The sequence below is a fragment of the Myotis daubentonii genome, chromosome 6 (assembly GCF_963259705.1).
Source record: "Myotis daubentonii chromosome 6, mMyoDau2.1, whole genome shotgun sequence".
Lineage (NCBI taxonomy): Eukaryota > Metazoa > Chordata > Mammalia > Chiroptera > Vespertilionidae > Myotis > Myotis daubentonii.
In genome coordinates, this window is record NC_081845.1 from 16,801,255 (window position 1) to 16,825,641 (window position 24,387).

At 42.7% G+C, this 24,387-nt stretch overlaps 1 protein-coding gene across 4 annotated transcripts in view; it reads left to right on the forward strand.

Annotated features, from left to right (window-relative positions):
• TPD52L1 (TPD52 like 1) overlaps positions 1-17,253 on the forward strand; it is a 66,309-nt gene extending 49,056 nt beyond the window's left edge. Inside the window, exons 4-8 of one of the 4 annotated variants that reach the window (XM_059700247.1) lie at positions 4,959-5,060; positions 7,880-7,894; positions 9,150-9,188; positions 12,105-12,165; positions 16,665-17,253. In XM_059700247.1, the coding sequence (XP_059556230.1) occupies positions 4,959-5,060; positions 7,880-7,894; positions 9,150-9,188; positions 12,105-12,165; positions 16,665-16,790 (343 nt within the window). In that variant the 3' untranslated portion in view covers positions 16,791-17,253. Of the gene's footprint in view, positions 1-4,958; positions 5,061-7,879; positions 7,895-9,149; positions 9,189-12,104; positions 12,166-13,601; positions 13,684-16,664 lie in introns of all 4 variants that reach the window. The other 3 variants (XM_059700246.1, XM_059700245.1, XM_059700248.1) reach the window with 3 other exon arrangements.
• Positions 17,254-24,387: the final 7,134 nt, after the last annotated feature.

A 24,387-nucleotide genomic window follows, 5' to 3' on the forward strand; every position in this document is an offset into this window, starting at 1 on the left:
CCAACTGCTCCTTTTTTTCTTTTTTTTTCTTTTTTATTCTGGGCCAGCTTTAGCTCTGAGGCTCCAGCTCTTAGGCCTCCGCTGCTGAAAGCAGGTTTCTGGCCTTTGTTTACCTTCTGTATTTGAAACAATGTTGCGATCCTGCTGGCTGAAGCCCAGCGACTAAAGCAGGTTTCTGGGGTTTTGTTTAGCTTCTATATTTGTAACATAGTTGCTTAGAGTTGCAGCTCAAAGGCCGGCAGCTACAGGCGGGGAACGTTGGAGTCCTCCGTCACTGAAGCAAGCAAGCCTCATGTTCGCTTTAAGCTGCCTGGCTGCCGGTGGCCATCTTGGCTGCCAGTTAATTTGCATATTGCCCTGATTAGCCAATGGGAAGGGTAGCAGTCGTACGCTAATTACCATGTTTCTCTTTTATTAGATAGGATAAGTAGTTACAAATCACCAGTTAAAGGATAAGTGTGAAATACTGGTGCTGTCGGGTTGGAAAGCAGACTAAGTCTTTCTGGGCCCAGCGAAGGGTTCCCAAGGAAGAGATGTTTCAGCAGAAGGATGAGTGGGGATTCTCCAGCCACAGGGGCAGGAGGGGCCTCCTGGGGGAGGCTCCCTGGTGAAGGCCCCTGGAGAGGAGGCTCCAGGTACTCACTGTTGTGGAGATGGCAGGTAGAAGTGGCCTGTGGCATCTGTTAATAGAGTTATTTTTTTAACAAAAAAATAATACGTTTTTATTGATTTCAGAGAGGAAGGAAGAGGGAGAGAGATAGAAACATCAATGATGAGAGAGAATCATTGATCGGCTGCCTCCTGCACGCCCCCTACTGGGATCGAGCCCGAAACCTAGCCATGTGCCCTGACTGGGAATCGAACCGTGACCTCCTGGTTCATAGGTCGACGCTCAACCACTGAGCAACCCCAGATGGGAAATAGAGTTATTCTTTATCCACAGGCAATAGAAAGCCATTAAAGGGGTCATGACAGTTTGTTGATCCAGCAACTTTAATGAGTGTCTACTCTGAGGCATTATTACCCAGAGGCTAATCTAAGCCCACGGGGTACAGGCTTCAAAGATGGACAGAGTTCCTACTCTCTTTGTGTGTCGAAAGGCAAAAGAGCAAGAACAAGTAATAAAATGCAATAACAAGTAATAACATACAAGGAAATATTAGGAAGTGCCAACTGGCATAGGGTGATGCTCTACAGGAAGAGAAGGGGGCCCGGGAGAAGCTGCTGGGATGGGGTCTCAGTCAGGGAAATCCTGTCCTAGAAGCTGCTTTGAGCTGAGACCTGAATGATGAGGAAGATCTTGGGATGATCTGAGGAAGAGCTTCCACGCAGAGGCAAAAGCTTCTGCAAAGACCCTGAGGCCAGAACTAGCTTTCTAGGTTGCAGGAGCCCAAAGCAAGTGCTGTGTCTGGAGTGTAATGAGAGGAGAGGGGGCCAGAGCCTCTGTTTCATGAGGAACTGTGGGGATTTTCTTCCCAGGGCTCAGGATCCTGTTGGAGAGTTTGAAGCAGGAAGTGACCTGTTCTGATTCATCTTTCGGAAGGATCACTGCAGCTGCTTTGTGTGATATAGATTGTGGAAGGCAGGTGTGGAAACCGGAAAGTCCTTTATGAGACTGTTGCCATAGTCCAGTGGGGATGGTGGTGAGGGAGAGTTGTGGACAGGGAGCGGACAGGACTTGGAGGTCAGGCCAATGGAATTTCCTAGTGGTTGGGAGGCAGGGGATGAGAATAGAAGGATCCAATGTAACTCTTTGGTCTTGGATATGGACTACTGGGTGAGTATGGGTACTGTTTACTGCAATGGGAGTGTGGCATTGTGGCTAAGCCATGAGCTATGGACTCCAGCGGGTTGGGTTGAAATCTAGGCCTTCCTGCATCTGCAGATTGAGGTCATATTAGTACCTATTTTATAGGAAGTGAGGATTCAGTGAGTTAATATCTGTGTAGGATGTAGGATGGTGTCTGACACTTTGCAGGCATACACACTGTTCTAGGAAAGACTGAGACAGATTTTGTGGGGAGACTCAAGAATCATTTTGGCCATATCAAGTCTGAAATGCCCAGTAGACAAACGAGTTTATATAACAAGAGCACAAAGTGGGGAAAAGTCCAGGACATTCGGGAGTCGTCTGCCTTCTGATGTCTTGAAAGCTATAGGACTAGAGGAGATTGCCTCAGAGATCATTTCATAGATACAGATGAGTGTGGACTCACTAACCTTTAGGGATGATGTGAACTTAGCTTTGTAGGAAAGAGTCAATCTCTCTCTTAAGAGGGAAGCCTGTCAACAACATAATTTTGGGAAAGCATCTTCCTCCCACCATTTTTTCTTGGCTGCTGAGGGAAGGGAAAAAGTCTTACTCACATGTTAGGGTGAGGGAGGGGGCAGATAGCAAAATCGATTTTCTCCATTCATTAATTAAATCCCTGTTGTTAGTGTCCATGATACCCATTCCAGGACAAGCTCTATAGCTCATACAGTGAACATTTTGATGTGAGGGAACTGGGATGGGGTTAGTTGGGTAGAATTAGATTTTAAAGCACTAAAAGGAATGTTAGCTGTCAGAGAATCGCTGGTGACTACCAGAGGCAATACTTTGCATACTGATTAGGCAATCATGACCTATTTAGTTTGATTTATAATGAAAAGAAAATCTGTGGGATGGTAATGAAAGATCTTGGCATATTTTAGTCTGTGGTAGGATTCAAATTGGAACAGAACTGGATGAGTAGGAATAATTACACAGCAGACTGAAATTAGCTCCTTTCTAGAAAGATAACCATTCAATAGCAGGTCAAGAGATCCCCTGTGTCCCGGGTTTATTGTTGCTGTTTGTATCATAGTTTTTTACGTGTCCTGGTTTGAGAGAATCTAAGAGCAGACACAAAATATTCCCCCCTCCTTTTTTTAAAATGATCTCTGCTGCTCTTCTATGTTGTCTTTCGGCTTCAGGCAGGCACAGGGGATGTGTGTGGCTTGGGATCTAGCTGTGGGGAGGTCACTGGAGGAGATACTGAATCTTAATAAATAAGTTTGGCCTGGGGTTTTGAGCACTGTGACAGGAAATTCCTAACAGTTATTGACTAAAGTGGAAAACAGAAGAGACCTAACCTGAGGGAATCAAAAGAAATCAACAAAAAGTTCCCATTATCCTCACACAGCTCTCGCCAGACACACAAACTCCCTCCTACTCACCAGGTTCTTCTTTGACCCTTATTTTCCTTGGTCTTTCCATATTCGCTAGGAAATGTCTGTTTAGTACATGAATTTGTTTGTTTGGTTTTATGATCTAGATAATATGATTTGACACTTCCTGAAAAACAGGCATTGTGTAAATAAATAACATATGGTAAACTCATTCCAAGCTGCTAACAAAAAGACAGTAGTAGAATGCCATATTAATAAAGTGATTTCAGCCAAAACTGGTTTGGCTCAGTGGATAGAGCGTCGGCTTGCGGACTGAAAGGTCCCAGGTTCGATTCCGGTCAAGGGCATGTACCTGGCTGGCGGGCACATCCCCAGTAGGAGATGTGCAGGAGGCAGCTGATCGATGTTTCTCTCTCATTGATGTTTCTAACTCTCTGTCTCTCTCCCTTCCTCTCTGTAAAATATCAATAAAATATATTTTTTAAAAAAAATAAATAAAGTGATTTCAGTCCCGAGGAAGACCAAAGCGCATGTTTTAAAGCATTTCCTTAAAGTATGATAGGACATGACGCGGGAGATGGAAGGGGTGGATAGAGGGATAATGGACATTCACACACACCTGATTTGATATAAAATAAAGTCTTCTCAGAGGTGCCAGGTAATGTAAGTGCTCTAGACCCAGCAGGTAACTTTGGGGGAACTTACCTGGGATTAGCAGATACCGGAAGAAGGTGGTACGTACATTATAAGAATTTGTTTCTTTTTTAATCTATACAAACATTCTTGTTTTGTTCTCAGTTTCAGTGAGATATAATTGACCTACAGCACTGTGTAAGTTTAAAGTGTACGGCATAATGACTTGGCATGTTGTGAAGTGATGTACAAAACTTTTTCTTGATTTCTTTTGATTCTCTCAGGTTAGGTCTCTTTTGTTTCCTATTTTATTAAGTAACTGTTAGAAATTTCTCAGAACTGTGGATATAGCACAGTTCTTCCCATCACTGTGCTCAAAACCCCAGGCCAATGTTTTCATCTGGTTCTATCTGTCACTTATCACCTGTCAAGTCTGTGCATCTCTCTCTGGGACCCACCACCTCCTCTCCATGCTTCCTGCCAACACTCCCCGTTCAGAGCCACAAAGGAGCATCCTCTCTGAGCATCCATTCGTCCATCTGGTGCTCACTGAGTTTCCCCTGTCACCCTCTGCCAGACGCCGGGGACACACAGATGAGTGGCTTCCTTGCCCTCAAGGGGTCAGTCTAGCCGGGGGGCCTAGGCGATGAGCAGACATAGGTCATTACAGTACTACATTCCTAAAACTGTTTTTGAAAAAGTCACTGTGTTATATTAACTCATGTGCCTTTCTTATTCTCAGTAGAAGTATGAGAAAAGTAAGTTAAACACTAGTTATGTATTTGCTTTTTTATGGTTAATTTCACCCATAGTAACAGTAAAAGCTTAAAGCTCTCTTTGAAATGTACATTTTTAAACTTCTGTGTCACCTTCAATGTCTAGGGCTTTCATTGACAAGTGTCTCTTCATAAAGTTAATACACTTCTTTAAGAATGACTCTCTGCTCTTGGAACAGTCCCACTCCTTGCGATTAAAGATCTGCACATTCAGATCTATACTTGTGTCTGGATCTTTTTCCTGAATTCAGATTTAATTGTCTGACTATCCCTTTGATAAATGGCAGCCAACCCATCATTTCAAAACAATGACTAGAAACAGTCACTAAGGAGAGAGATGGACGATGAATGTTTTATGGGTGATCATGGTATATAAACTGTTGTTCTGTTTACTTCCAGCTACAAGAAGACACATGAAACCCTGAGTCACGCAGGGCAGAAGGCAACTGCTGCTTTCAGCAATGTTGGGACAGCCATCAGCAAGAAGTTTGGAGACATGAGGTACCGTGGGAGAGAACCCCGGGAATGTGCTCAGCCCTTGGCTGCTAGAGAGAGGAGGAGCGTTGTCTATTGGCTAGTCTTCCTAAGATAGTCCTTTTTAATTGGATTAACATGTTATGTGGCAGATAGTGATTGGTGACTGAGATAAGTTATTATATTAGGACATATTCTGACTGGAGGTCAGTTTACTGGCAAGACTGTCCCACTAGGACCCAACCTGGTAAAAATAGAAGATAGAGGATGTCTTTAATTGCTGGTAATAAGGGATTTCATAAGAACACAGCACACATGAATTTTCATTACTGTAATTTAACCAATAAATTAAAATAAAATATGTATTCAGTGGAATATGCTCTGATAAACCATTCTAGTTATAGTTTTATATACATTCATTTTTCTATGCTAAATACATAACGTATGTATTATTTTATTCCAAAAAGTTACTATATGGTGTATATTTCTGGTAGTTTTCTTTCTTCACTTTAGCAATATTGTGAACATGTCAATAAATGTCTATTACATTTTTAATAACTTTATTATCTTCCAGTGCATTTCCTTGCATATTTTGGTTATTTTTCAGTATTTCACTATTATATAAAACTAGGGGCCCGGTGCACGAAATTCGTGCACTGGGTGGGGGGGGGGAGTGTCCCTCAGCCCAGCCTGTCCCCTCTCACATACTGGGAGCCCTCAGGCGTTGACCCCCATCACCCTCCAATCGCAGGATCGGCCCCTTGCCTAGGCCTGACGCCTCTGACAGAGGTGTCAGGCCTGGGCAGGGGACCCTCATTTCCCCCCATCACTGGTTCTGCCCCCAGCCCAGGCCTGATGCCTCAGCCAGAGGCGTAGACCCCCATCACCCTCTGATCACCTGATCGGCCCCTTGCCCAGGCCTGACGCCTCCGCCAGAGGTGTCAGGCTTGGACAGGGGACCCGCATCTCCCCCCGATCACTGGCTCTGGCCCCCTCCCAGGCCTGAGGCCTCTGGCCCAGGAATCATGCCTGGGCAGGGGACCCCCATCTCCCTCTGATCGCTTGCTCCACCCCCCGCCCAAGCCTGACGCCTCTGACCCAGGCTTCAGGCCTGGGCAAGGGGACCCTCATATCCCCCCAATCCCCATCTCAGCCCCCCGCCCAGGCCTGATGCCTCAGCCAGAGGAGTTGACCCTCATCACCCTCCGATCACCAATCACCGGATCGGCCCCTTGACCAGGCCTGAGGCCTCCGGCAGAGGTGTCAGGCCTGGGGAGGGGACCCCCAGCTCCCCGCGGTTGCAGGCTCCGCCCCTGCCCAGGCCTAACACCTCTGGCTGAGGCGTTCGGCTCGGGCAGCGGGGACCCGCAGCTGCAGCGGCCCCGTGATCGTGGGCTCCGCTTTAGGCCCAGGCAAGGGACCCCTAGCTCCCGGGACTGCCAGCTTCGACCGTGTCCAGCTCCCATCGCTGGCTCCACCCCTACTTCCTGCTATCACTGGCCAGGGCGGAAAAGGCGCCAGATTCTCCGATCATGGCTCCCCCCTCTTAGCTCCCCCCTGGGTTTCCGATCACTGTCAGTGGCAGGGGGCTTCTTCCTGCTTTCCCTTTCGCCTCCCTGCATTGTGCCTACATATGCAAATTAACCGCCATCTTGTTGGCAGTTAACTGCCAATCTTAGTTGGCAGTTAATTTGCATATAGCCCTGATTAGCCAATGAAAAGGGTATGGTCGTACGCCAATTACCATTTTTCTCTTTTATTAGTGTAGATTAGGTGATCATTAAAATTTTGAACTGAGAACCAAATGTCCTCACTATAGTCACCAGAAAAACATTGCAGTATTGACCATTGTTTTTTATATTATGTGCTAAGGAGTTATATAGAATTGTTCTCTCATGCTTTTTTGCTTGTTTAAATACCTGTCATAGTTTATTTGGAATTTAGCTGATATGCTTATGTGATTTTTTAAATTTATAAACCAATTTCCTTTTTCTCTAGAAATCAAATTCATTCTTTAAAAACTTTAAAAGTACATTTAAATTTCTTCTTTTAAAAAGATCTGTGTGAATTATTTCACTGGATTCTTAAACTATTAATTTTTTATTACCCTGCAACTTTGATACCTAGAGGGAAATATTTATATCTTTGTGTTTAAGTTATTTTTTTACTTCAGATATTGCTAGATTGTGCCCAATATTAATGCTCCATCTTAATAACTTGGTATTCATGAGGCTGGAGTTAAGTGAGAAATGTACATTAATCTGAGTACTAATAATAAATGAACCAGGAGGTCAGGGGTTAGGTTCCCAGTCAGGGCACAAGCCTGGGTTGTGGCTTGATCCCCAGTGGGGCCTGCAGGAGGCAGCCAATCAATGATTCTCTCTCATCATTGATGTTCCTATCTGTTTCTCCCTCTCCCTTCCTCTCTGAAATCAATAAAAACATATTTTTTTTTAAAAAAAACTACCAAATTAAAATGTTTCCTGTGAAGTTAAAATGAAGTCACATTTGTGAAAGGATTCTGAAGAAATGCAAGCTGATGGAATACTTTTTATGATATTGGCATCTTCCTGATACTTCTCAGGGATTTGTTCAAACTGCGTGTGATCTGGTGCAGATGAAATCTTTGGAGGAGGCACATGATTTCATTAGAGAGTTTCACCATCATGATGTTTCCATGAGAATCATAGTTAGAAGTCAGTAGACTCAAAAACTGTAATGAATGGAATTACTGTTTGCTTTGGGGCTCTTAACAGAGGGGACAAGGGCCAGTTTGGTGTATCTTTTCCTCCTGATGTGTTAATAATGCTGCTCCTGCTCTTCTCTCCATGCTGCCCTGGCTGCAGGTCCCACTCCATCGGGTAAGCGCTGCCTGGGGCCCTCAGCCCCTTCCTCCCCAGAGCTGTCTTTCTTCACTGTGTGGACGCTGTGTGTGGGTGCGCCTCCGCCAAAAACTAAGTCTCTCTTCCTGAGAGTGTTCTGACCAGGGAGTTACAGACTGGGGGTGGGGGTGGGGGGCATCTAAGGCATTTGAATTTATGTAAGCACATATTTATCTCCTTTCTGAATCATTTACACCAGCTTCACTTGCTGCCCAATCTCTTAGGAATCTCTTTTCTGCATCATTTCTCCTTATATTGGCAGAGTTCCTTCTGAGAGAAGGAAAAAAGGAACATGGATATTGAGAGTTGTGTATTTTTATAAAACTTGGAGAAAGTAAGGTCAAGAAACAGAAAATTACTTTCTCTAGACTGCCATGTTTTCTGAACACCTTGTGACTGTTGTTAATAGGGTGGTTCATCTTCAACTTCCCGTACCTTCTGAAGTTGAAGAGGGAAAAAGTTACTGGAGAAGCACATAGGCACTGTGCCCTGAATTAACCTTTTTTTTTTTTTTTTTAAGCTGGAATCTCATATGCTTTTTTTTGGAATTTGTTTTTCTGAAAAACTGTTTCTATTTAAGGAGATTAATAGATTGATAATGCTGATGAATTTATTTTAGTAATTCTTTAATTAATTTCTTTGTCCGTTCGTTTCCATTCTAGTCAAGTGCCACCCATACAATGGCCTCAGTGGATATTGTTGGGAAAGGGTGATGAGTTTGATCCCTTCCCAGTTAGTTTCTTAGGAGGGGAGTAAGCAGGGATGGTGTTGGAACGGGTGGAAAATGGACTGTCTCGTGTTAACTACCTGTATTCCTCTGGAGAGTTTCACTGTAATGGAACAGTTAGCTGTTACCGGCTCAGCTCTATTTCCCATCTTCTTGACCAGGAGAAGGGGGTGGAGAGGGAGCAGGCCCTTGACAGAATGCTCATGGGCCACTGGGTTGACCTGGAAGGAACCAGACATTCACATCAGACTTCCTGGCCTACGGGGCACCTACAGGAAGTAAATATGCAACCATGGATCGCCTATTCTTCCCTTGTCCCCTTGGAATCGACTGTGGCCCGTGCGACCCAATGAAAACAAATATCATCTTGGTGGGTTGGGCAGCAAACACTTCAGAGAGTTGAGATTGCTGTTTTAGAACGGTGCGGAGGGAGTTTCTTATGTGCTTATGTTGTGCTATCTTCTCTTTTCTTTCTTTTCTTCCCTTTAATCTGCTTTTGCCCTGAAGCTACTCCATTCGCCATTCCATAAGTATGCCTGCAATGAGGTAATGTGTGTAAATTATTTTACGTAATGTTAATGCAGAATTTGTATGAACTGTCACTTTACTGATATTTACCTGGTGGATTTTTTCTCCTGTATATGAAGGGAAGTGCCATGAACTACTTAGTTCTCTTTTCCGGTGGTCCTCCGGAGAACCTGTGGTACTTCGACAATCCTGTAAAAGTAGTGTAGATGCAATGAGCTTGGGCTTTTGACCAGACACTCCAGCTTAAATCTCCTGATATGTGAGACTTGGGACAAGTTATTTAATTTACCTCAATCTTCATTAAAAGCTACTTTATATAGTTGTTGCGAGATATAAACAAAGTGACCTCTGTAAGGCCTAGAACATTCTGAGCACACTTGCAAAGGTAGAAATATATTTCCCCAGAATTAAATGCAAGGCTGGAAAAAAAGTTTAAATGAAAGGGAAAGTTTAAATGAGAGGGAGCAGTTTTAGAAAGGATATCATTAGGCTTTTTAAGGTATAAATTAAGGTGAGGTATCTGTTGAACAATAAAAAATATCATTAAAATTACTGTCAAGATGAAAACCGAGAAAGATGGCCTCCGCTTCCAGTGTGCTTGAGCTTGTGATGCAGTCAGATAAAATCAAGCTCATAGTCATAGCGTGTAGAGGAGTTGATGTTAGACTGGGAGTCAGAGGATACAGGTTGTAGGCGAAGGCTGCCAGGAATGAATTTTGCAGCCTTGGAAACTCACCTCAGTGATATGTTTCATCATGTTTATAAGTAAGAAACTAGAACCAAATGTACTGCTTTTCCCATGGTGTTTGCCTTGAGTTGCCATGGTGATGGGGAGGGGGAGCAGAATCAAGGCCCTGGGACCCTACCCCACTTTAGTTAAAACTCTGCTTCTCCAACCTGCTTCGTATCATATGTTGTGGTGTGGATACATTAGGGAGGGGGTTCAGTTACTCAACATTTTCAGTGCACCAAAGCCAAGTTCTTTCCGGGGTCATTTGCACTGCTAAAAGTTTGTATTTTATATAATATGATTAAATCTGAATAAACAGTTTCTCCCGTTCTCCAGTATGTATTCTACTGTAATTTAATTTGAGAAATGCCTGTTTCATTATGCCCGACGATGTCTCTTCTACACTGGGGTTGTTTGGTTACTTTGGGAATTTAATCACAGTATCCGATTTCCCTAATTTGGTGGTAGAGAGCATAGATTCAGGATTGCTTTGTTCCTATTTGAATGACTTGCTCCCCACAGCATAAGAACAGCCAGACGGAGTAATGTAACCTGAGGGGCTCTGAGCTCCTTTACGTCAAATTTTAAGTCTAGAGCTTGCAAGAAATTAACATGATTTTGCTCTATGAACCAGGAATTCATCCAGTGGCTTATGGGTCAAATTCAATCCTCATAAAATTGCCTGAAATTAACTTGAAAAGAAAAATGATGTTAACTCTTCTAACATATACCCATAAACCATTAGGCAAACTGTCTGCTCAGTGTGGCCTAATGTAACTGACGGGTGACAGCAGTCCCGTGAGCAGTCTGGCCAGATAGAACTTGCCATGGAAGTCAGGTGCCAGTAAGTGTCTACTTTTGAGTCATTCAAGTATAATTTCACTATTTCTTCCTCCTGAAACAGAGGTATTATGGAGGATCACTCATAGGAATTCAACTCATGTTTGAATCAAATACAAGGTGCGGAGCCATGCTTGGGCCTTCTGATCTCGCCATTGTGAATTCATGCATCCAAGTCTTGAGCGGCAATCCCTAACAAAGCCAGATTCACTCAAAAGCGTGTCCTCTACATTACTTTCCTCTTGGTAGTATTAGAGCGATGCTCCATTCCACACCATGCAATGAAGCCCCTATTTCATAGCCATGCTCCCTTCCGAAGTTTCTCCAGGCCATTCCTCTTATTTTCTTTCCTCTGCACTCAAGAGAGAATAATAATTGGCTTATCAAATGGAATTATTTGGTGTGAAAATGATGGCTGTCCTTGTTGCTGAAAGCTGACATGGACACAAGATTTAAGACACATTTTTAGTTCAGTTTTTATTTCTTTAGTTGGACTTGGTGATATCAATTTCTATGGTAATGTTGTCATTAAATCATGTCATGTGACCAAACCCAGTATAGGAAACCAAAAGGCACCAAATGAAGTATTTAACACTTATAGTTACAAATGGTATAGATTATTTAACACAATGACGAGTCACCAATAAAATGTCAGTGGACTGTGAAGTTTCGCTCTGCTAAGAGAACAATTAGTTATATCCTCTTCAGAAGGGAAAATACCACATACTAATAACACCATTTTGACAAAGCATTAGACAAGTAATATTTCAACTTACAATAATCAAAGCATTGACTTTCAGAAACACTTCTTTATGGAAGTTGATCAAATGATTACTTTTGAAGGCACTGAAAAGAAAAACTTATAAACCTTCTTTTCCTTGAGCTATTTCTGTCTTGTCTCACATACACTGAAATGAATAACTTTAAAATTCCAAGTGAGAAAACTCAAACATGACATTCTTTAGACAGATTCTGCATGCTTACAAAATAAAAAAAAAAGTGGGAGAAAGAGTGTTGTGATAGAAGCAATTAGTAAATGAAAAATTAAGCTATCACTCCTTTGACTCATTGATAATGACTCACGGTGCATGATGGAATTATTACGTTTGTACTGTTGCCAAATGCTGTACTATTCTACAGTTGAGTGTCTCACTATTCCACTTGGAAAAATTCCATGTCAAGTATGGTTTCTGAATCTAACCTGGCAGAAGTGAAATTCATGTTATTAAAACGTGGTCGGGTAGGTGCCACACCAACAGCTAGCTCTGTTGCGAAGTGATGTTTCTAAGAGCAGAAATCAGACAGCTTAGTTACTAACACAGGCAGGTCTTTGGAGCTGACCTCTCTTTTTTTTGTTATTTTAGGAATTCTCCTACTTTCAAATCATTTGAGGAGAGGGTTGAGACAACTGTCACAAGTCTTAAGGTACAGATGAAGTGAATTTTGTGTCATCGGGCCATTGAATCAGGACAGCATAGTCATTGCTGTGGTTAGCTCCAAGGGTGGTGCTGCCAACGTGTGGTGCAGTCGAGAAGGCGGCCTTGCACAGTCAGGCTTCACATATAAATCCGTAAATAGAACCAGGCTTGAGTAGTGTCACTGTATCCTGACAAATATGCCACTAGAAATGAATTGTTCATGGAAGTGAATTGGGGTATGTATTCATCTCTGCACTGGTTAGCTGGTTAGACCTATTAATGCTATTCCTCAAAAAGTAGGTAAGTGAAAGAGGATGTGGATGGACCAAAGGATCTGTGAATTCTGAATTGAGAGTATAAGTTCAATAACAGTTCAACGCTCTTCTGGGATGAACATAGACTAGCAAACACAAACTTGGCTCCCTGTTTTATACTGCCACTCACTACCTGCCAGCTGCCTTAACTTATTTATCCAATTCACATATTAAGCGCAACACAGTTTGGTTATCATACAGAGAAAATAAAGAGGAGCCACATGATGCATTATTTTGTAACAGTGCATTGGATCCCTGAGTATAAACTAAAAATATGCCTGTGGCATACATTGTAGGAGCTAAAAAATTTTATTGAGTTTTTTTTGTTTCAGCAGAGATAAGTTATTTTACAGAGGAAAAAAGAGCGAAATTAAATTCAGTCTAATCTTAAAATGTATAGAACGTTTAAAGCAGGAAAAATCACTGAAACTGCTAAGATTATGTTTTTAAAGATATCACCTAAACAATGACTTACCTATATCTTGGTATCATTATCACTGTTTTGTAGGGAATCCATTTCTGCATGTCCTTATTACTGAGAAAATTAAAAATACAGATGATCTTTAACTGGATCTAAAGCAGATATTTGCACATGCTGATTCCAGCTGCTTCTGAATCCCCTGTCACCATACTGCCTGAGAAGGGTCTGTGAGGGTGTCTGTTCCTCACTAGAGGCCCGGGGTACTCTTACTGATTTTGATTTAGAAGGTCTTTCCTCTTAGGGGGAGGGTCTTTAACATAGAAATCTTCTACTTTATTAGGCCTGTGATTAGGTGTTTAAGGCCCAAGAATGAAATAATTACTCAGCATCTATCATGCCTTCACTGGTTTCATTTACCAGCAGTTTCTAGTTGTGCAGTTTCATCCCTCTGCTCGTCAGCATCATCACTTGAGTGACCAGTAGGAGCCATTAAACTGCCCCCATTGGCAGGGAAAACGTTTGGTAGGGAGGGACATGCGTTATCTCGGACATTTCTCTTGCTCCAATGTCCTGTTTTAAAACAAACGGCTCAAAAACCCCTAGGAGTCAATTTCTCAACATTTGGTTCTCAGCCTAAGGCTCGCCAGAGAGGATGGATTCTGTTGCTTGTTAGACACGTTCTGACTTAGGAGAAGTTATGCTTTTTAGGTTTTCTTTAGAAGAAGGAGCTATGAAGAAGCAAAAGAAGAATAAAGAGCAACCAATTTTCATTTGCTTTTAGGAAACTCTGGTAAGCTCACAGCTCACGTACGATTTTGTGATTTAAGTGTTTTTCACACTCTCGGCTTCTCACTTTCTCACCTCACTGGGATGGAAGGTAGAGAGCCTGTCTCCTCCTTCAAACACGCACAAAACTAACTCAGCCAGCTGGAAACTAGCCCGTGTCAGGACCTCCTGAAAGTGAATTCTGTGTTGGCATGATTGTCCACAGGTTTAACAAGACTCACAGCCCACTCGCTTCCTGTGTCATGGTCAATGCATAGTCCCTCTGTTTCTGCCCACCCAGGCAATGGAGAATAGCCAATAATCATGCTTTGTGTCAAACCTCCCACTCCCTCATAATTGCAAATTTCTCATTTCTTTTTTTCTTCAGACTAAATAATAGATGTTTGGCCCTTTTTTATATAGCTTATTTTCTGTATAGTTTACTTTTGTGTCCTAAATCTTTTACAACATTTCTGTCATGTTCTTCAGTTGTGGATCCTGGGGCTGTTGCCTGCTGAGGGAATGACTGGGGAATCAGCAGGACAAGTGAAATTCCTGGCAGGTCTACTAGTATATGCTGCATTGCCATGCTCACATACTGCTTTAAGCTTGATTTTTAAACAAAAAGGCAGGAGACTTATTGTTTCTTTGTGTCCTTTCAACCAGGTATTTTTTAATGAGCGGTTAGGAAGCACAATTCATTAATTCAAATAAACTTTTTTACAAGGAACAAGTATAATTTTGGGGACAAAGTGACAAATTCTTGTTTGGAAAACCATTACGAGGGGAAGCGATATGGAGTGGTTTATTGTTCACATCTTTGCTTAAGCCAGTCCTTGCCTGAAATATTGCAGTGGGCAGTCATTAAGCCCACATAGTTAGGAAACTCCTTTATTTCACGCCTTTTGGCCAAATAGCTTTATTTCAAAGTGGTCCCCTCCTTTTTTTTCCTGCTTTGATGTGAGAAAATCAAGAAGTAGGAGAGAAAGAATGAAATGAAGCCCAGCAGAAAATGAGTAATTTGTATTGATCTGATTCAATACTGTGTGTAACATGTATTGCAAGAGAGGAATGCGAATAAAATAGAGAGGAGAGCGGGGACTATTAATAGAGGAAATCACAGTGGATTAATCTTGCTTCTCCCAGAAAAGAAATAAGCATAGTGAAAAAAAAGTCACATACTGGAAAGCAACCCCCTCCTTCCCAGTGCTAAGAGGAGAGGAGAAATCGAATGCTCTGTGCAGAGGTCTGTCACCTGAGGCTTGCGGGCCAAGTCTAGCTGGTCACCTACTTTGAATGGCCTGTAAGCTAAGAATGGTTTTTACACCTCTTTAATGGCTGAAAAATAAAAACAACAAGGAAAAATCATATTTGTGACTTGTGAAAATGAAATTACAGGAAATTCACACTGCAGTTTCATACAGTCTTTCTGAAGCACAGCCGTGCTCATTCAGTTAGGCATCATCTTTGGCTACTTTCTACAACGGCTAATTGGAGTATTTGTGATTCCCAAGCCTAAGATATAGGGTGTCCCCCCAAAATGTATACACACTCTTTGAATAATTATAAAGGCAGTGTTTATTGAATACATTGCATTTTCAAAACTGAGCTATCAGGTGGTAAAGTGTATACACATGTTTGGGATACCCTGTATTTATCTGTCACTTTCCCCAATGGATTTCCGAACCCCACCTGATGGAAAAATTCAACTTTGTAATTAAAGAGGTACAGAGGCACTTAGTGACAATTGGAGAAAAGTGTGTGTTTGCTTGTAATGATTGGACTGCTTTTGAACCCTGGTTAAGGTTTTAAAGGGGCAGGCCAGGCCGTAGGCCAGTGATGGCAAACCTTTTGAGCTCGGCGTGTCAGCATTTTGAAAAACCCTAACTTAACTCTGGTGCCGTGTCACATACAGAAATTTTTTGATATTTGCAACCATAGTAAAACAAAGATTTATATTTTTGATATTTATTTCATATATTTAAATGCCATTTAACAAAGAAAAATCAACCAAAAAAATGAGTTTGCGTGCCACCTCTGACACGCGTGTCATAGGTTCGCCATCACTGCCGTAGGCGGATACACTGCTTCCCCAGAGTGGTGTATGTTCTTGTGAGGGATCACCTTGGTGACAGTGAGGCGTGACAGCAGTTTGAGAATAGCAACCTTGTCTATACCTTTCTTTTCCTCGGAGTGATTATCCATATTGTTAATGGTTAAAGAAAGGCTGATGTAACTATTATTAAGACTTTCATTAAGCATTCTGGCTGACTAAAGAATATACTTTCGAAGAGCTTTTTATTAGGGAATTTTTCAAAATACTTAATTGTATTATTTAGTTATAAATTGATTTCTTCCTGAGTCTATGCTTAATAACAAGTACACAAAAAAGGAGTGTTGTAAAGGGCCATTTAAAGGGCTTTTCCTCCTGTAAAGGCAACTGCCTAGAAAGATGTGAAGCGACCAGGGCTTAAAACTTCATTCATCTACCACTCTCGAAGCAGAGACCAACAATCATGTTCCGTGGAGCCACTCTGCCTTTTCAAGAGACATTTGTCAGAAATGCAGATTGCCTCGTTAAATCGCAAGTGGAAATCCTAAGTCTAAGTCACTTAAAAATGTCCATACATTTGTAAAATTGGGGGAATATATCTAAAGTCTATTTTTTACGAATTAAATCGTTTCTCTGGGTGAATGAGGAGATCATTCGAATCCACGGATCTGGTTATGCTCCTGGAGGGATTGAGAATGTCGAAGAGAGAGAGCTGCTACCATTGTACAAAATTTAAGTTTCTATTCCAGTCCAGTCTAAGTTTCTATTCCAGTCCCGGAACCCAGGCATGCATGACATCCCAGCCCTCTGCCAAAGGAAGCTGACTTCTCTACATCCTTTACAGACTGTCTCAAGGGAAATAAAGTAATTCCGAACTTGAGAGTAGTCGATGTTATAAAAACATTTCAGAAAAAGATGAACTAACTGCATGTTTCCTTCTCTGCCCCTTTCAGACGAAAGTAGGCGGGACGAACCCGGGCGCAGGCAGCTTTGAAGAGGTGCTCAGCTCCACCGCCCACGCCAGCGCGCAGAGCTCGGCGGGCGCCCCCCGGCGGGTGGAGGAGGAACTGCAGTGCTAGGGCTGCCAGCCCAAGCCCATCACCCCGCGCACCCACACGGATATGAAGACCAAAATCCCACTGCAGAACCCAGGCCTTGACCTTCAAGTGGCCTCTCCACAAAGTTTCATAAAGTGATTTCCATTTGTATTTGTGTTGATAATGGACCATTCGACCGCACCCTTAGGTAGTCACAGGTGGTCATCTTTTCAAATGTCCTGATTTGAGCAGGTACAAAATTGGTCATGACCCTTCTCTTTGTGTAATTCAGACATATTTTTCAAACACAAGCTATTGTTTGCTTTGATTTTTGCTTGGACGCCATTACCATACGCATGTCTCTGAAGGCTGAGTGAGCACCCCCCTTCAGTTCAGTCTGTCAATAGGATGACGCTGCAAATTTCATCAAACTGCTTGTGGTCCGCCTCACCTACATTAATTACACGTTTATTTAAGCAATTAAAATAATGGATTTTAATGATGACTTTGGGTTCTTAATTTCTTTAAGTCTTCAGGGATATCAATGACCTTAAAATGTGATAGCAATAATTCTGCAGACGCTAGTTTAAATCAACTTCTGCTATCGGGTGAACATGGAAAGAGATAGGTAAGCAATTATAATCTTAGCTACTTTAGGATGCTAAAACTTCAATTCTAAAAGTCTCTCTAATCTACATAGAGTAGTAGTTAACTCAGGTAAACTGCTAAATATGTAAGGGTATCTGCAAAAGGAATACAGTAGCTAGAAAATAGGAGAAGTACCCTAGCCTATTTGGCTCAGTGGATAGAGCCTCTGCCTATGGACTGAGGGGTCTTGGGTTCAATTCTGGTCTCGGGCCTGGGTCCTGGTCAGGGCATGTGCAGGAGGCAACCAATCGATTTCTCTCACATCGATATTCCTCTCTGTCCCTCTCTCTTCCAGGCTGTCTCTTAAAAAAAAAGAAAGAAAAAGTGCAGACTCCTGCCAGTTTGTAAAATTGGTCACGTGAATGAAAAAAGCATCATTTAATGCAATCAGATTTCCGCAGTAACTTTTACCTTCCACATCATATGCTTCTCTTTCCTTCTAAATGGGACATAACATGTGTTACTAAGTAGCAGAGATATACCCTATACTACATTTTAAAAATGCACACAAACTAGACCTACTAACTAAAGTAAAAAAAATCACAATTTAGATACATATATAAATACTAGAGGCCCAGTCCACAAATTCATGCACCAGTGGGGTCCTTCGGCCTGGCCTGCGGGATCAGGCCAAAACTGGCCCCCCAACATCCCCTGAGGGCTTCTGGATTGTGAGAGGGCACAGCCCAGCTCGAGGGACCACACCATTGCACAATCAGGGCCAGGGAGAGATGTGGGAGGTTGGCCAGCTGGGGAGGGACAGAGGGAGGGCTCCAGTGCTTGTCTGGCTCAGTCCCGATCGGCCAGACCCCAGCAGTCAGAGCATCTGTCCCCTGGTGGTCAGTGCACGTCATAGCGACTGGTTGACCAGTCGACTGTCGGCCCCCTGGTGGTCAGTGCATGTCATAGTGAGTGGTTGGGCGACCTTAGCATATCATTAGCTTTGATTGGTTGAATAGCCGACCAGACAACCGGATTCTTAGCATATTAGGCTTTTATTATAAACTAGAGGCCCAATGTACAAAATTCATGCAAGGGGCTTGGCCCTTGCAGCCCCAGCTTTGCCTGGAAGGTCATCCGGAAGGACTTTGGAAGGACGTCTGGTCTTATTAGCATATTACACTTTTTTTTATTATAGAGGATATAACATATAATCCATGTAATATATGTAGCCTATATATAGTTAGTATGTTCAATGTTCATTTCTAAAATTTATTAAGTAGAAGTGGACATGTGAAATAAAGCCAGTCTGATTAATGGAGTAGGACAGTCTGTGTACCTAACTGAAAATCAAGCTGGCTCAGGGCCACATGATCTCTGAGTCCTGGATGTGTAGCAGAGACAGGTATAGGTCTGTAAACTTGAACCAGAGTGGACGAATGTGGACAAAGAAGTCCTACCAGTAGGTGCACTGCTGCTCACCCTAATTTCTCCTTCCAGCCTGTTGGCTGAAGCTGAGCCCTGCCCCACTGGCTTCTGACCATGTTACTCGTCCACTGCATGTGGGTACTCACCTCTGTGCCGAATCTGCAGTTGCCTAGTGCATTTGAAATGGTCGTTTTTTTGTAACCTCATCACGTTTTTTAAATTTATTTATTTTTTACCACACTAAGTGGTACACCGCATTGTAATATAAAAAAAGCAGTTATGGCGCTTATTTACTAGTAAACAAGTATCTTCATTCACCAAACTATTTTTGCACACAGTAGTCCCAGCCTTACAATCTGAAAGCACTGTATCAAAATTGGGTAGAAAAATACTCAAGCCCAGCCAGCGTGGCTCAGTGGTTGAGCACTGACCCATGAACCAGAAGGTCACAGTTTGATTCCTGGTCAGGACACATGCCCGGGTTTTGGGCTCAATCCCAGGTGTAGGGCATGTAGGAGGCAGCTAATCATGATTCTCATCACTGATGTTTCTAGCTCTCTCTCCCTCTCTCATTTCCTCTTTGAAATCAAGAAAAATATGTTTTTAAAAAAAGAAAAAGAATTAAGAAAGTTAATGTTGATGCCGCAAAGCTGCAAATATATTTAGCTATTTAAATCATTCTCCATTTCATCAGTTTGGTAAAAGCTATATTATCACCTGTATTAATTGCAAAGCTTTTAAAAAATTATTCACTCTAGTATCTGGGAGTGATATAAGGTTGTCTTTTATTTTGTCATAGGATGTGCATGAGCAAGCCACATCAATGATTAGAATAATCAAGACATTTGCTGGTAGGTAGGTAGTCTTGGGCTAGAGGTTTCATTGCTGTATTGCCTGCTCACTCAAGAGCTGCCTGTTTCGCCCTCACTTTGCAAGTGCAAGTTCACACGCAGTGGCAGTAGTCGTGTTCCACAAGTGCTAAGGCGTTTGCCACAATGAACGTGACCTTTTAGTAACAAATCAAAATGACATTTGGTCAGGACCACATCTATACAAAATGATACCACAACAAACAATGTACAGTAGTCCTCCTTATCCCCCACTTCCCTTTCTGCAGTCTGTCACCCTCAGTCAATCTCGGTCCAACAGTATTAAACGAAAAATTCCAGAAATAAACAATTCACGAGTTTTAAATTGCACATCATTCTAAGCAGCATCACGAAATCTCGAGCCATCACTCTCCATCATGCCAGAGACGAGAATCAGTCCTTTGTCTGGTGTCTGCACATTGTATATGCTCTCCCCCCAGTAGTCACCTAGTAGCCGTCTGAATGATCAGATGCAGTGCTGGTGTTCAAGTAACCCTTATTTTACTTAATAATGGCCCCAAAGGGCAAGAATAGTAATGCTGGCAGGTGCAGAGATTTACTCACCTTGTGGCCACCCCAGACAAGTCCCATCCCAGCTCCCTTGCGCGTTAACCTGCCCCTATCAGTCTAGTCTAGACCAGTGATGGCGAACCTTTTGAGCTCGGCGTGTCAGCATTTTGAAAAACCCTAACGTAACTCTGGTGCTGTGTCACATAGAGAAATCTTTTTATATTTGAAACCATAGTAAAACAAAGACTTATATTTTTGATATTTATTTTATATATTTAAATGCCATGTAACAAAGAAAAATCAACCAAAAAATGAGTCCGCGTGCCACCTCTGACACACGTGTCATAGGTTCGCCATCACTGGTCTAGAGTAGGCACACAGTGGTTCTTAACCTGTGGGTCGCGACCCCTTTGGTGGTCAAATGACCCTTTCTCAGGGGGTCGCCTAAGACCATCCTGCATATCAGATATTTACATTACGATTCATAACAGTAGCAACATTACAGTTATGAAGTAGCAACGAAAATAATTTTATGGTTGGGTCACAACATGAGGAACTGTATTTAAAGGGCCAGAAGGTTGAGAATCACTGGGAGTGTTCTGCCTCTTCCTTCTGTCTCTTTTGCTCTCTATGTATGGCGGCTGGTTTGTGAACCAACAGTTCAGGCCAAGAATAGTATTTACTCCGCATCATAATCACAGGGTTTGTTATTCAGAAAGCCAATTCCAGGCAAGTAGCAGGTATCTCCTAAGAAAAATACATTTAAAAAATATTTTTTATTTTTAGAGAGACAGATAGAAACATCGATGAGAAACATCAATTGGCTGCCTCCTGCGTGCACCCTACTGGGATTGAGCCCGCAACCCGGGAATTGAACTGGTGACCTCTTGGTTCCTGGGCTGATGCTCAAATGCTGAGCTGCACCAGCCAGGTGAATACTACATTTTAAAATATATATATATTTTATTGATTTTTTACAGAGAGGAAGGGAGAGGGATAGAGAGTTAGAAACATTGATGAGAGAGAAACATCGATCAGCTGCCTCCTGCACACCCCCTACTGGGGATGTGCCTGCAACCAAGGTACATGCCCTTGACCAGAATCAAACCTGGGACTCTTCAGTCTGCAGGCCGACGCTCTATCCACTGAGCCAAACTGGTTGGGGTGAAAACTACATTTTTTAAGGGATAATGCTCAAATATTTGTAGACATTGGCTGGTGAATTCAACAGCTTTTTAAAAAATTGACCTTAATTTTGTTCTTATGATATTTTATTTATAGCACCATTATATTTTCATTGTTTTTAAACACATTACCTCAGTGAGGAAGGCTTGGGACTGTGTGAGCCCTCACTTGGTAGGTAAATGGAAACTGAGATGATGATTAAGTGACAAGTAGAGGGTTCCAAATCTCTCTGTGAATTTACAAAAAAATATAGCAGGCAAAACATCTCAGGAGAAACCAAGATGGCAGCATAGGTAAACACCGGAGTTTGCTGCCTCGAACAACCACTTCAAAAATACAACTAAAAGACAGAACAGACATCATCCAGAACCACAGGAAGGCTGGCTGAGTGGAAGCTCTACAACTAGGAGGAAAGAGAAAAACATACCGAGACTCAGAGGAGGCGCAGTGCTGAAGTAAAATACTAAGGTGCGGAGTGCATGCGGAGCAGGCTGGCGGCTGAAGGCGTGGTTGTCGTTTTCAATCGGGAGGGAGTCTCAGGCTCTGAGCTCCAGTTCCGGGCGAGTCTCTAGGGACCCAGACTCATACGGGAGAAGCGGGACTGTCTGGCATCGCTCAGAACCCTAGGGCAGCTTTCTCTCCGTGGGGCTTGCAGCGATTACTGGGACACTGAGAAGCAGAGCCTCTGAGGGCAAGACTGAGAGCAGCCATAATTGCTAACCCCGCCCTGTTGATCCCGTGGGACCCGCCCCGCCCTGCCCAAGCCCTGCAGGGAGACTTTTGCTGGATAGCTTCAGGCAAAGGCTAGATTAGCACCTCCCTAGAGATCCAGGAGCCAGGAAGCCCAGAGGTCAGAGTGGGACCATCCAGTTTGCAGCTCCGTGGAACCATAAAAGACACACTCAAGGGGCAGACTCAGTGAGCACCAAAGCCCCATCAAAGCAAGTCTACCCCAGAGGGGTGTCTCCAACACAGAAGTTCTCCCACTGCAGACACAGCTGATTCTCACAGCTAATGGGCCTGGAGGTCAATTCCTCACAGTGATAACTACAACAATCAAGGCTTAACTATAACAAGACTGCGCACAAAGCCCACAAGGGGGTGCACCAAGAGTGTCTACCTCAGGTAATTGGGACACTTAGCACAGAAAGGCACTCTATCGACACAGCGAAGCATAAAAAATGCCGAGACAAAGAAACAGGACACAAACAACAGAATTGGAGGAAAGCAAACTGTTGGATATAGAGTTCAAAACCACACTTTTAAGGTCTTTAAAGAACTGTCTAGAAGCCGCCGATAAATTTAATAAGGCCCTCGAAAAGACTGGTGAGACCGCCGATAAATGTAGTGAGATCCTCAAGAAATCTAATGAGACCCTCAATGTTGTGATAAAGAACCAACTAGAAATTAAGCATACACTGACTGAAATAAAGAATATTATACAGACTCCCAACAGCAGACCAGAGGAGCGCAAGAATCAAGTCAACGATTTGAAATGCGAAGAAGCAAAAAACACCCAACCGGAAAAGCAAAATGAAAAAAGAATCCAAAAATACGAAGATAGCGTAAGGAGCCTCTGGGACAGCTTCAAGCGTACCAACATCAGAATTATAGGGGTGCCAGAAGATGAGAGAGAGCAAGATATTGAAAACATATTTGAAGAAATAATGACAGAAAACTTCCCCTACCTGGTGAAAGAAATAGACTTCCAAGTCCAGGAAGCGCAGAGAACCCCAAACAAAAGGAATCCAAAGAGGACCACATCAAGACATATCATAATTAAAATGCCAAGAGCAAAAGACAAAGAGAGAATCCTAAAAGCAGCAAGAGAAAGAAAATCAGTTACCTACAAGGGAGTACCCATACAAATGTCAGCTGATTTCTCAACAGAAACTTTGCAGGCCAGAAGGGAATGGCAAGAAATATTCAAAGTGATGAATACCAAGAACCTACAACCAAGACTACTTTATCCAGCAAAGCTATCATTCAGAAGTGAAGGCCAGATAAAGAGCTTCACAGATAAGAAAAAGCTAAAGGAGTTCATCACCACCAAACCAGTATTATATGAAATGCTGAAAGGTATCCTTTAAGAAGAGGAAGAAGAAAAAGGTAAAGATACAAATTATGAACAACAAATACACATCTATCAACAAGTGAATCTAAAAATCAAATGAATAAATAATCTGATGAACAGTATGAACTGGTGATTGTAATAGAATCAGGGACATAGAAAGGGAATGGACTGACTATTCTTGGAAAGGGGGGGGAAGGGGTGTGGGGTGAGGGAAGAGATTGGACAATAATCGTGCACCTATGGATGAGGACAGTGGGTGGGGAGTGAGGGTGGAGGGTGGGGTGGGAACTGGGCGGAGGGGAGTTATGGTGGGAAAAAAGAGTAACTAATGTAATAATCTGAACAATAAAGATTTAATTGAAAAGAAAAAAAAAACATCCCAAATAATACTCAAGGGCCACAGGAAATCTCCTGGTTATAAATATTTAAACCTTATCTGTAGTTTTCTTGTGCCAGGAGAATACACTCTAAAATACTAATAGATGTGGTTCTGTTTCCCTACTAACTTGCATCTCCAATAATAAGCACACTGCTGGTTTCCAATCATTTACCTCCTTTTAAAAACTGTTGTTATGATGCAGCAGCATTTGGATGCAAAGCAGCGCTGCTCTTTTCAACGCAGAGCGGCTAGCTATGTGCACATGCGTGTGCTGCCTCTGAAGAGATCATGCACCTTGCTTCCCGCAGACTGGGTATCCATGGAGACTGCAAAGAGTTTCCAAAGAAACGCTGCCTAGATTGCTCACCGTGCCAGCTGAAAAGGCTTTCTTCAAATAGAAACTGACATTTAAATTAAAGGGACAGGCATCATTTTCCACACCAAAATCTATCAGTGCAAAATATTGAGCAGGTCTGCACCAAGTTGTCTTCCCTTCCTCACCATTCAATGCTTGAGCAAGGCCAGCGGGCAGACTACTTATCCTGAAAGAAATGAGGGGAAGAAACAGGTCTGCCGTGTTCCCTACGTGAGGCCCAGTGACCCCGG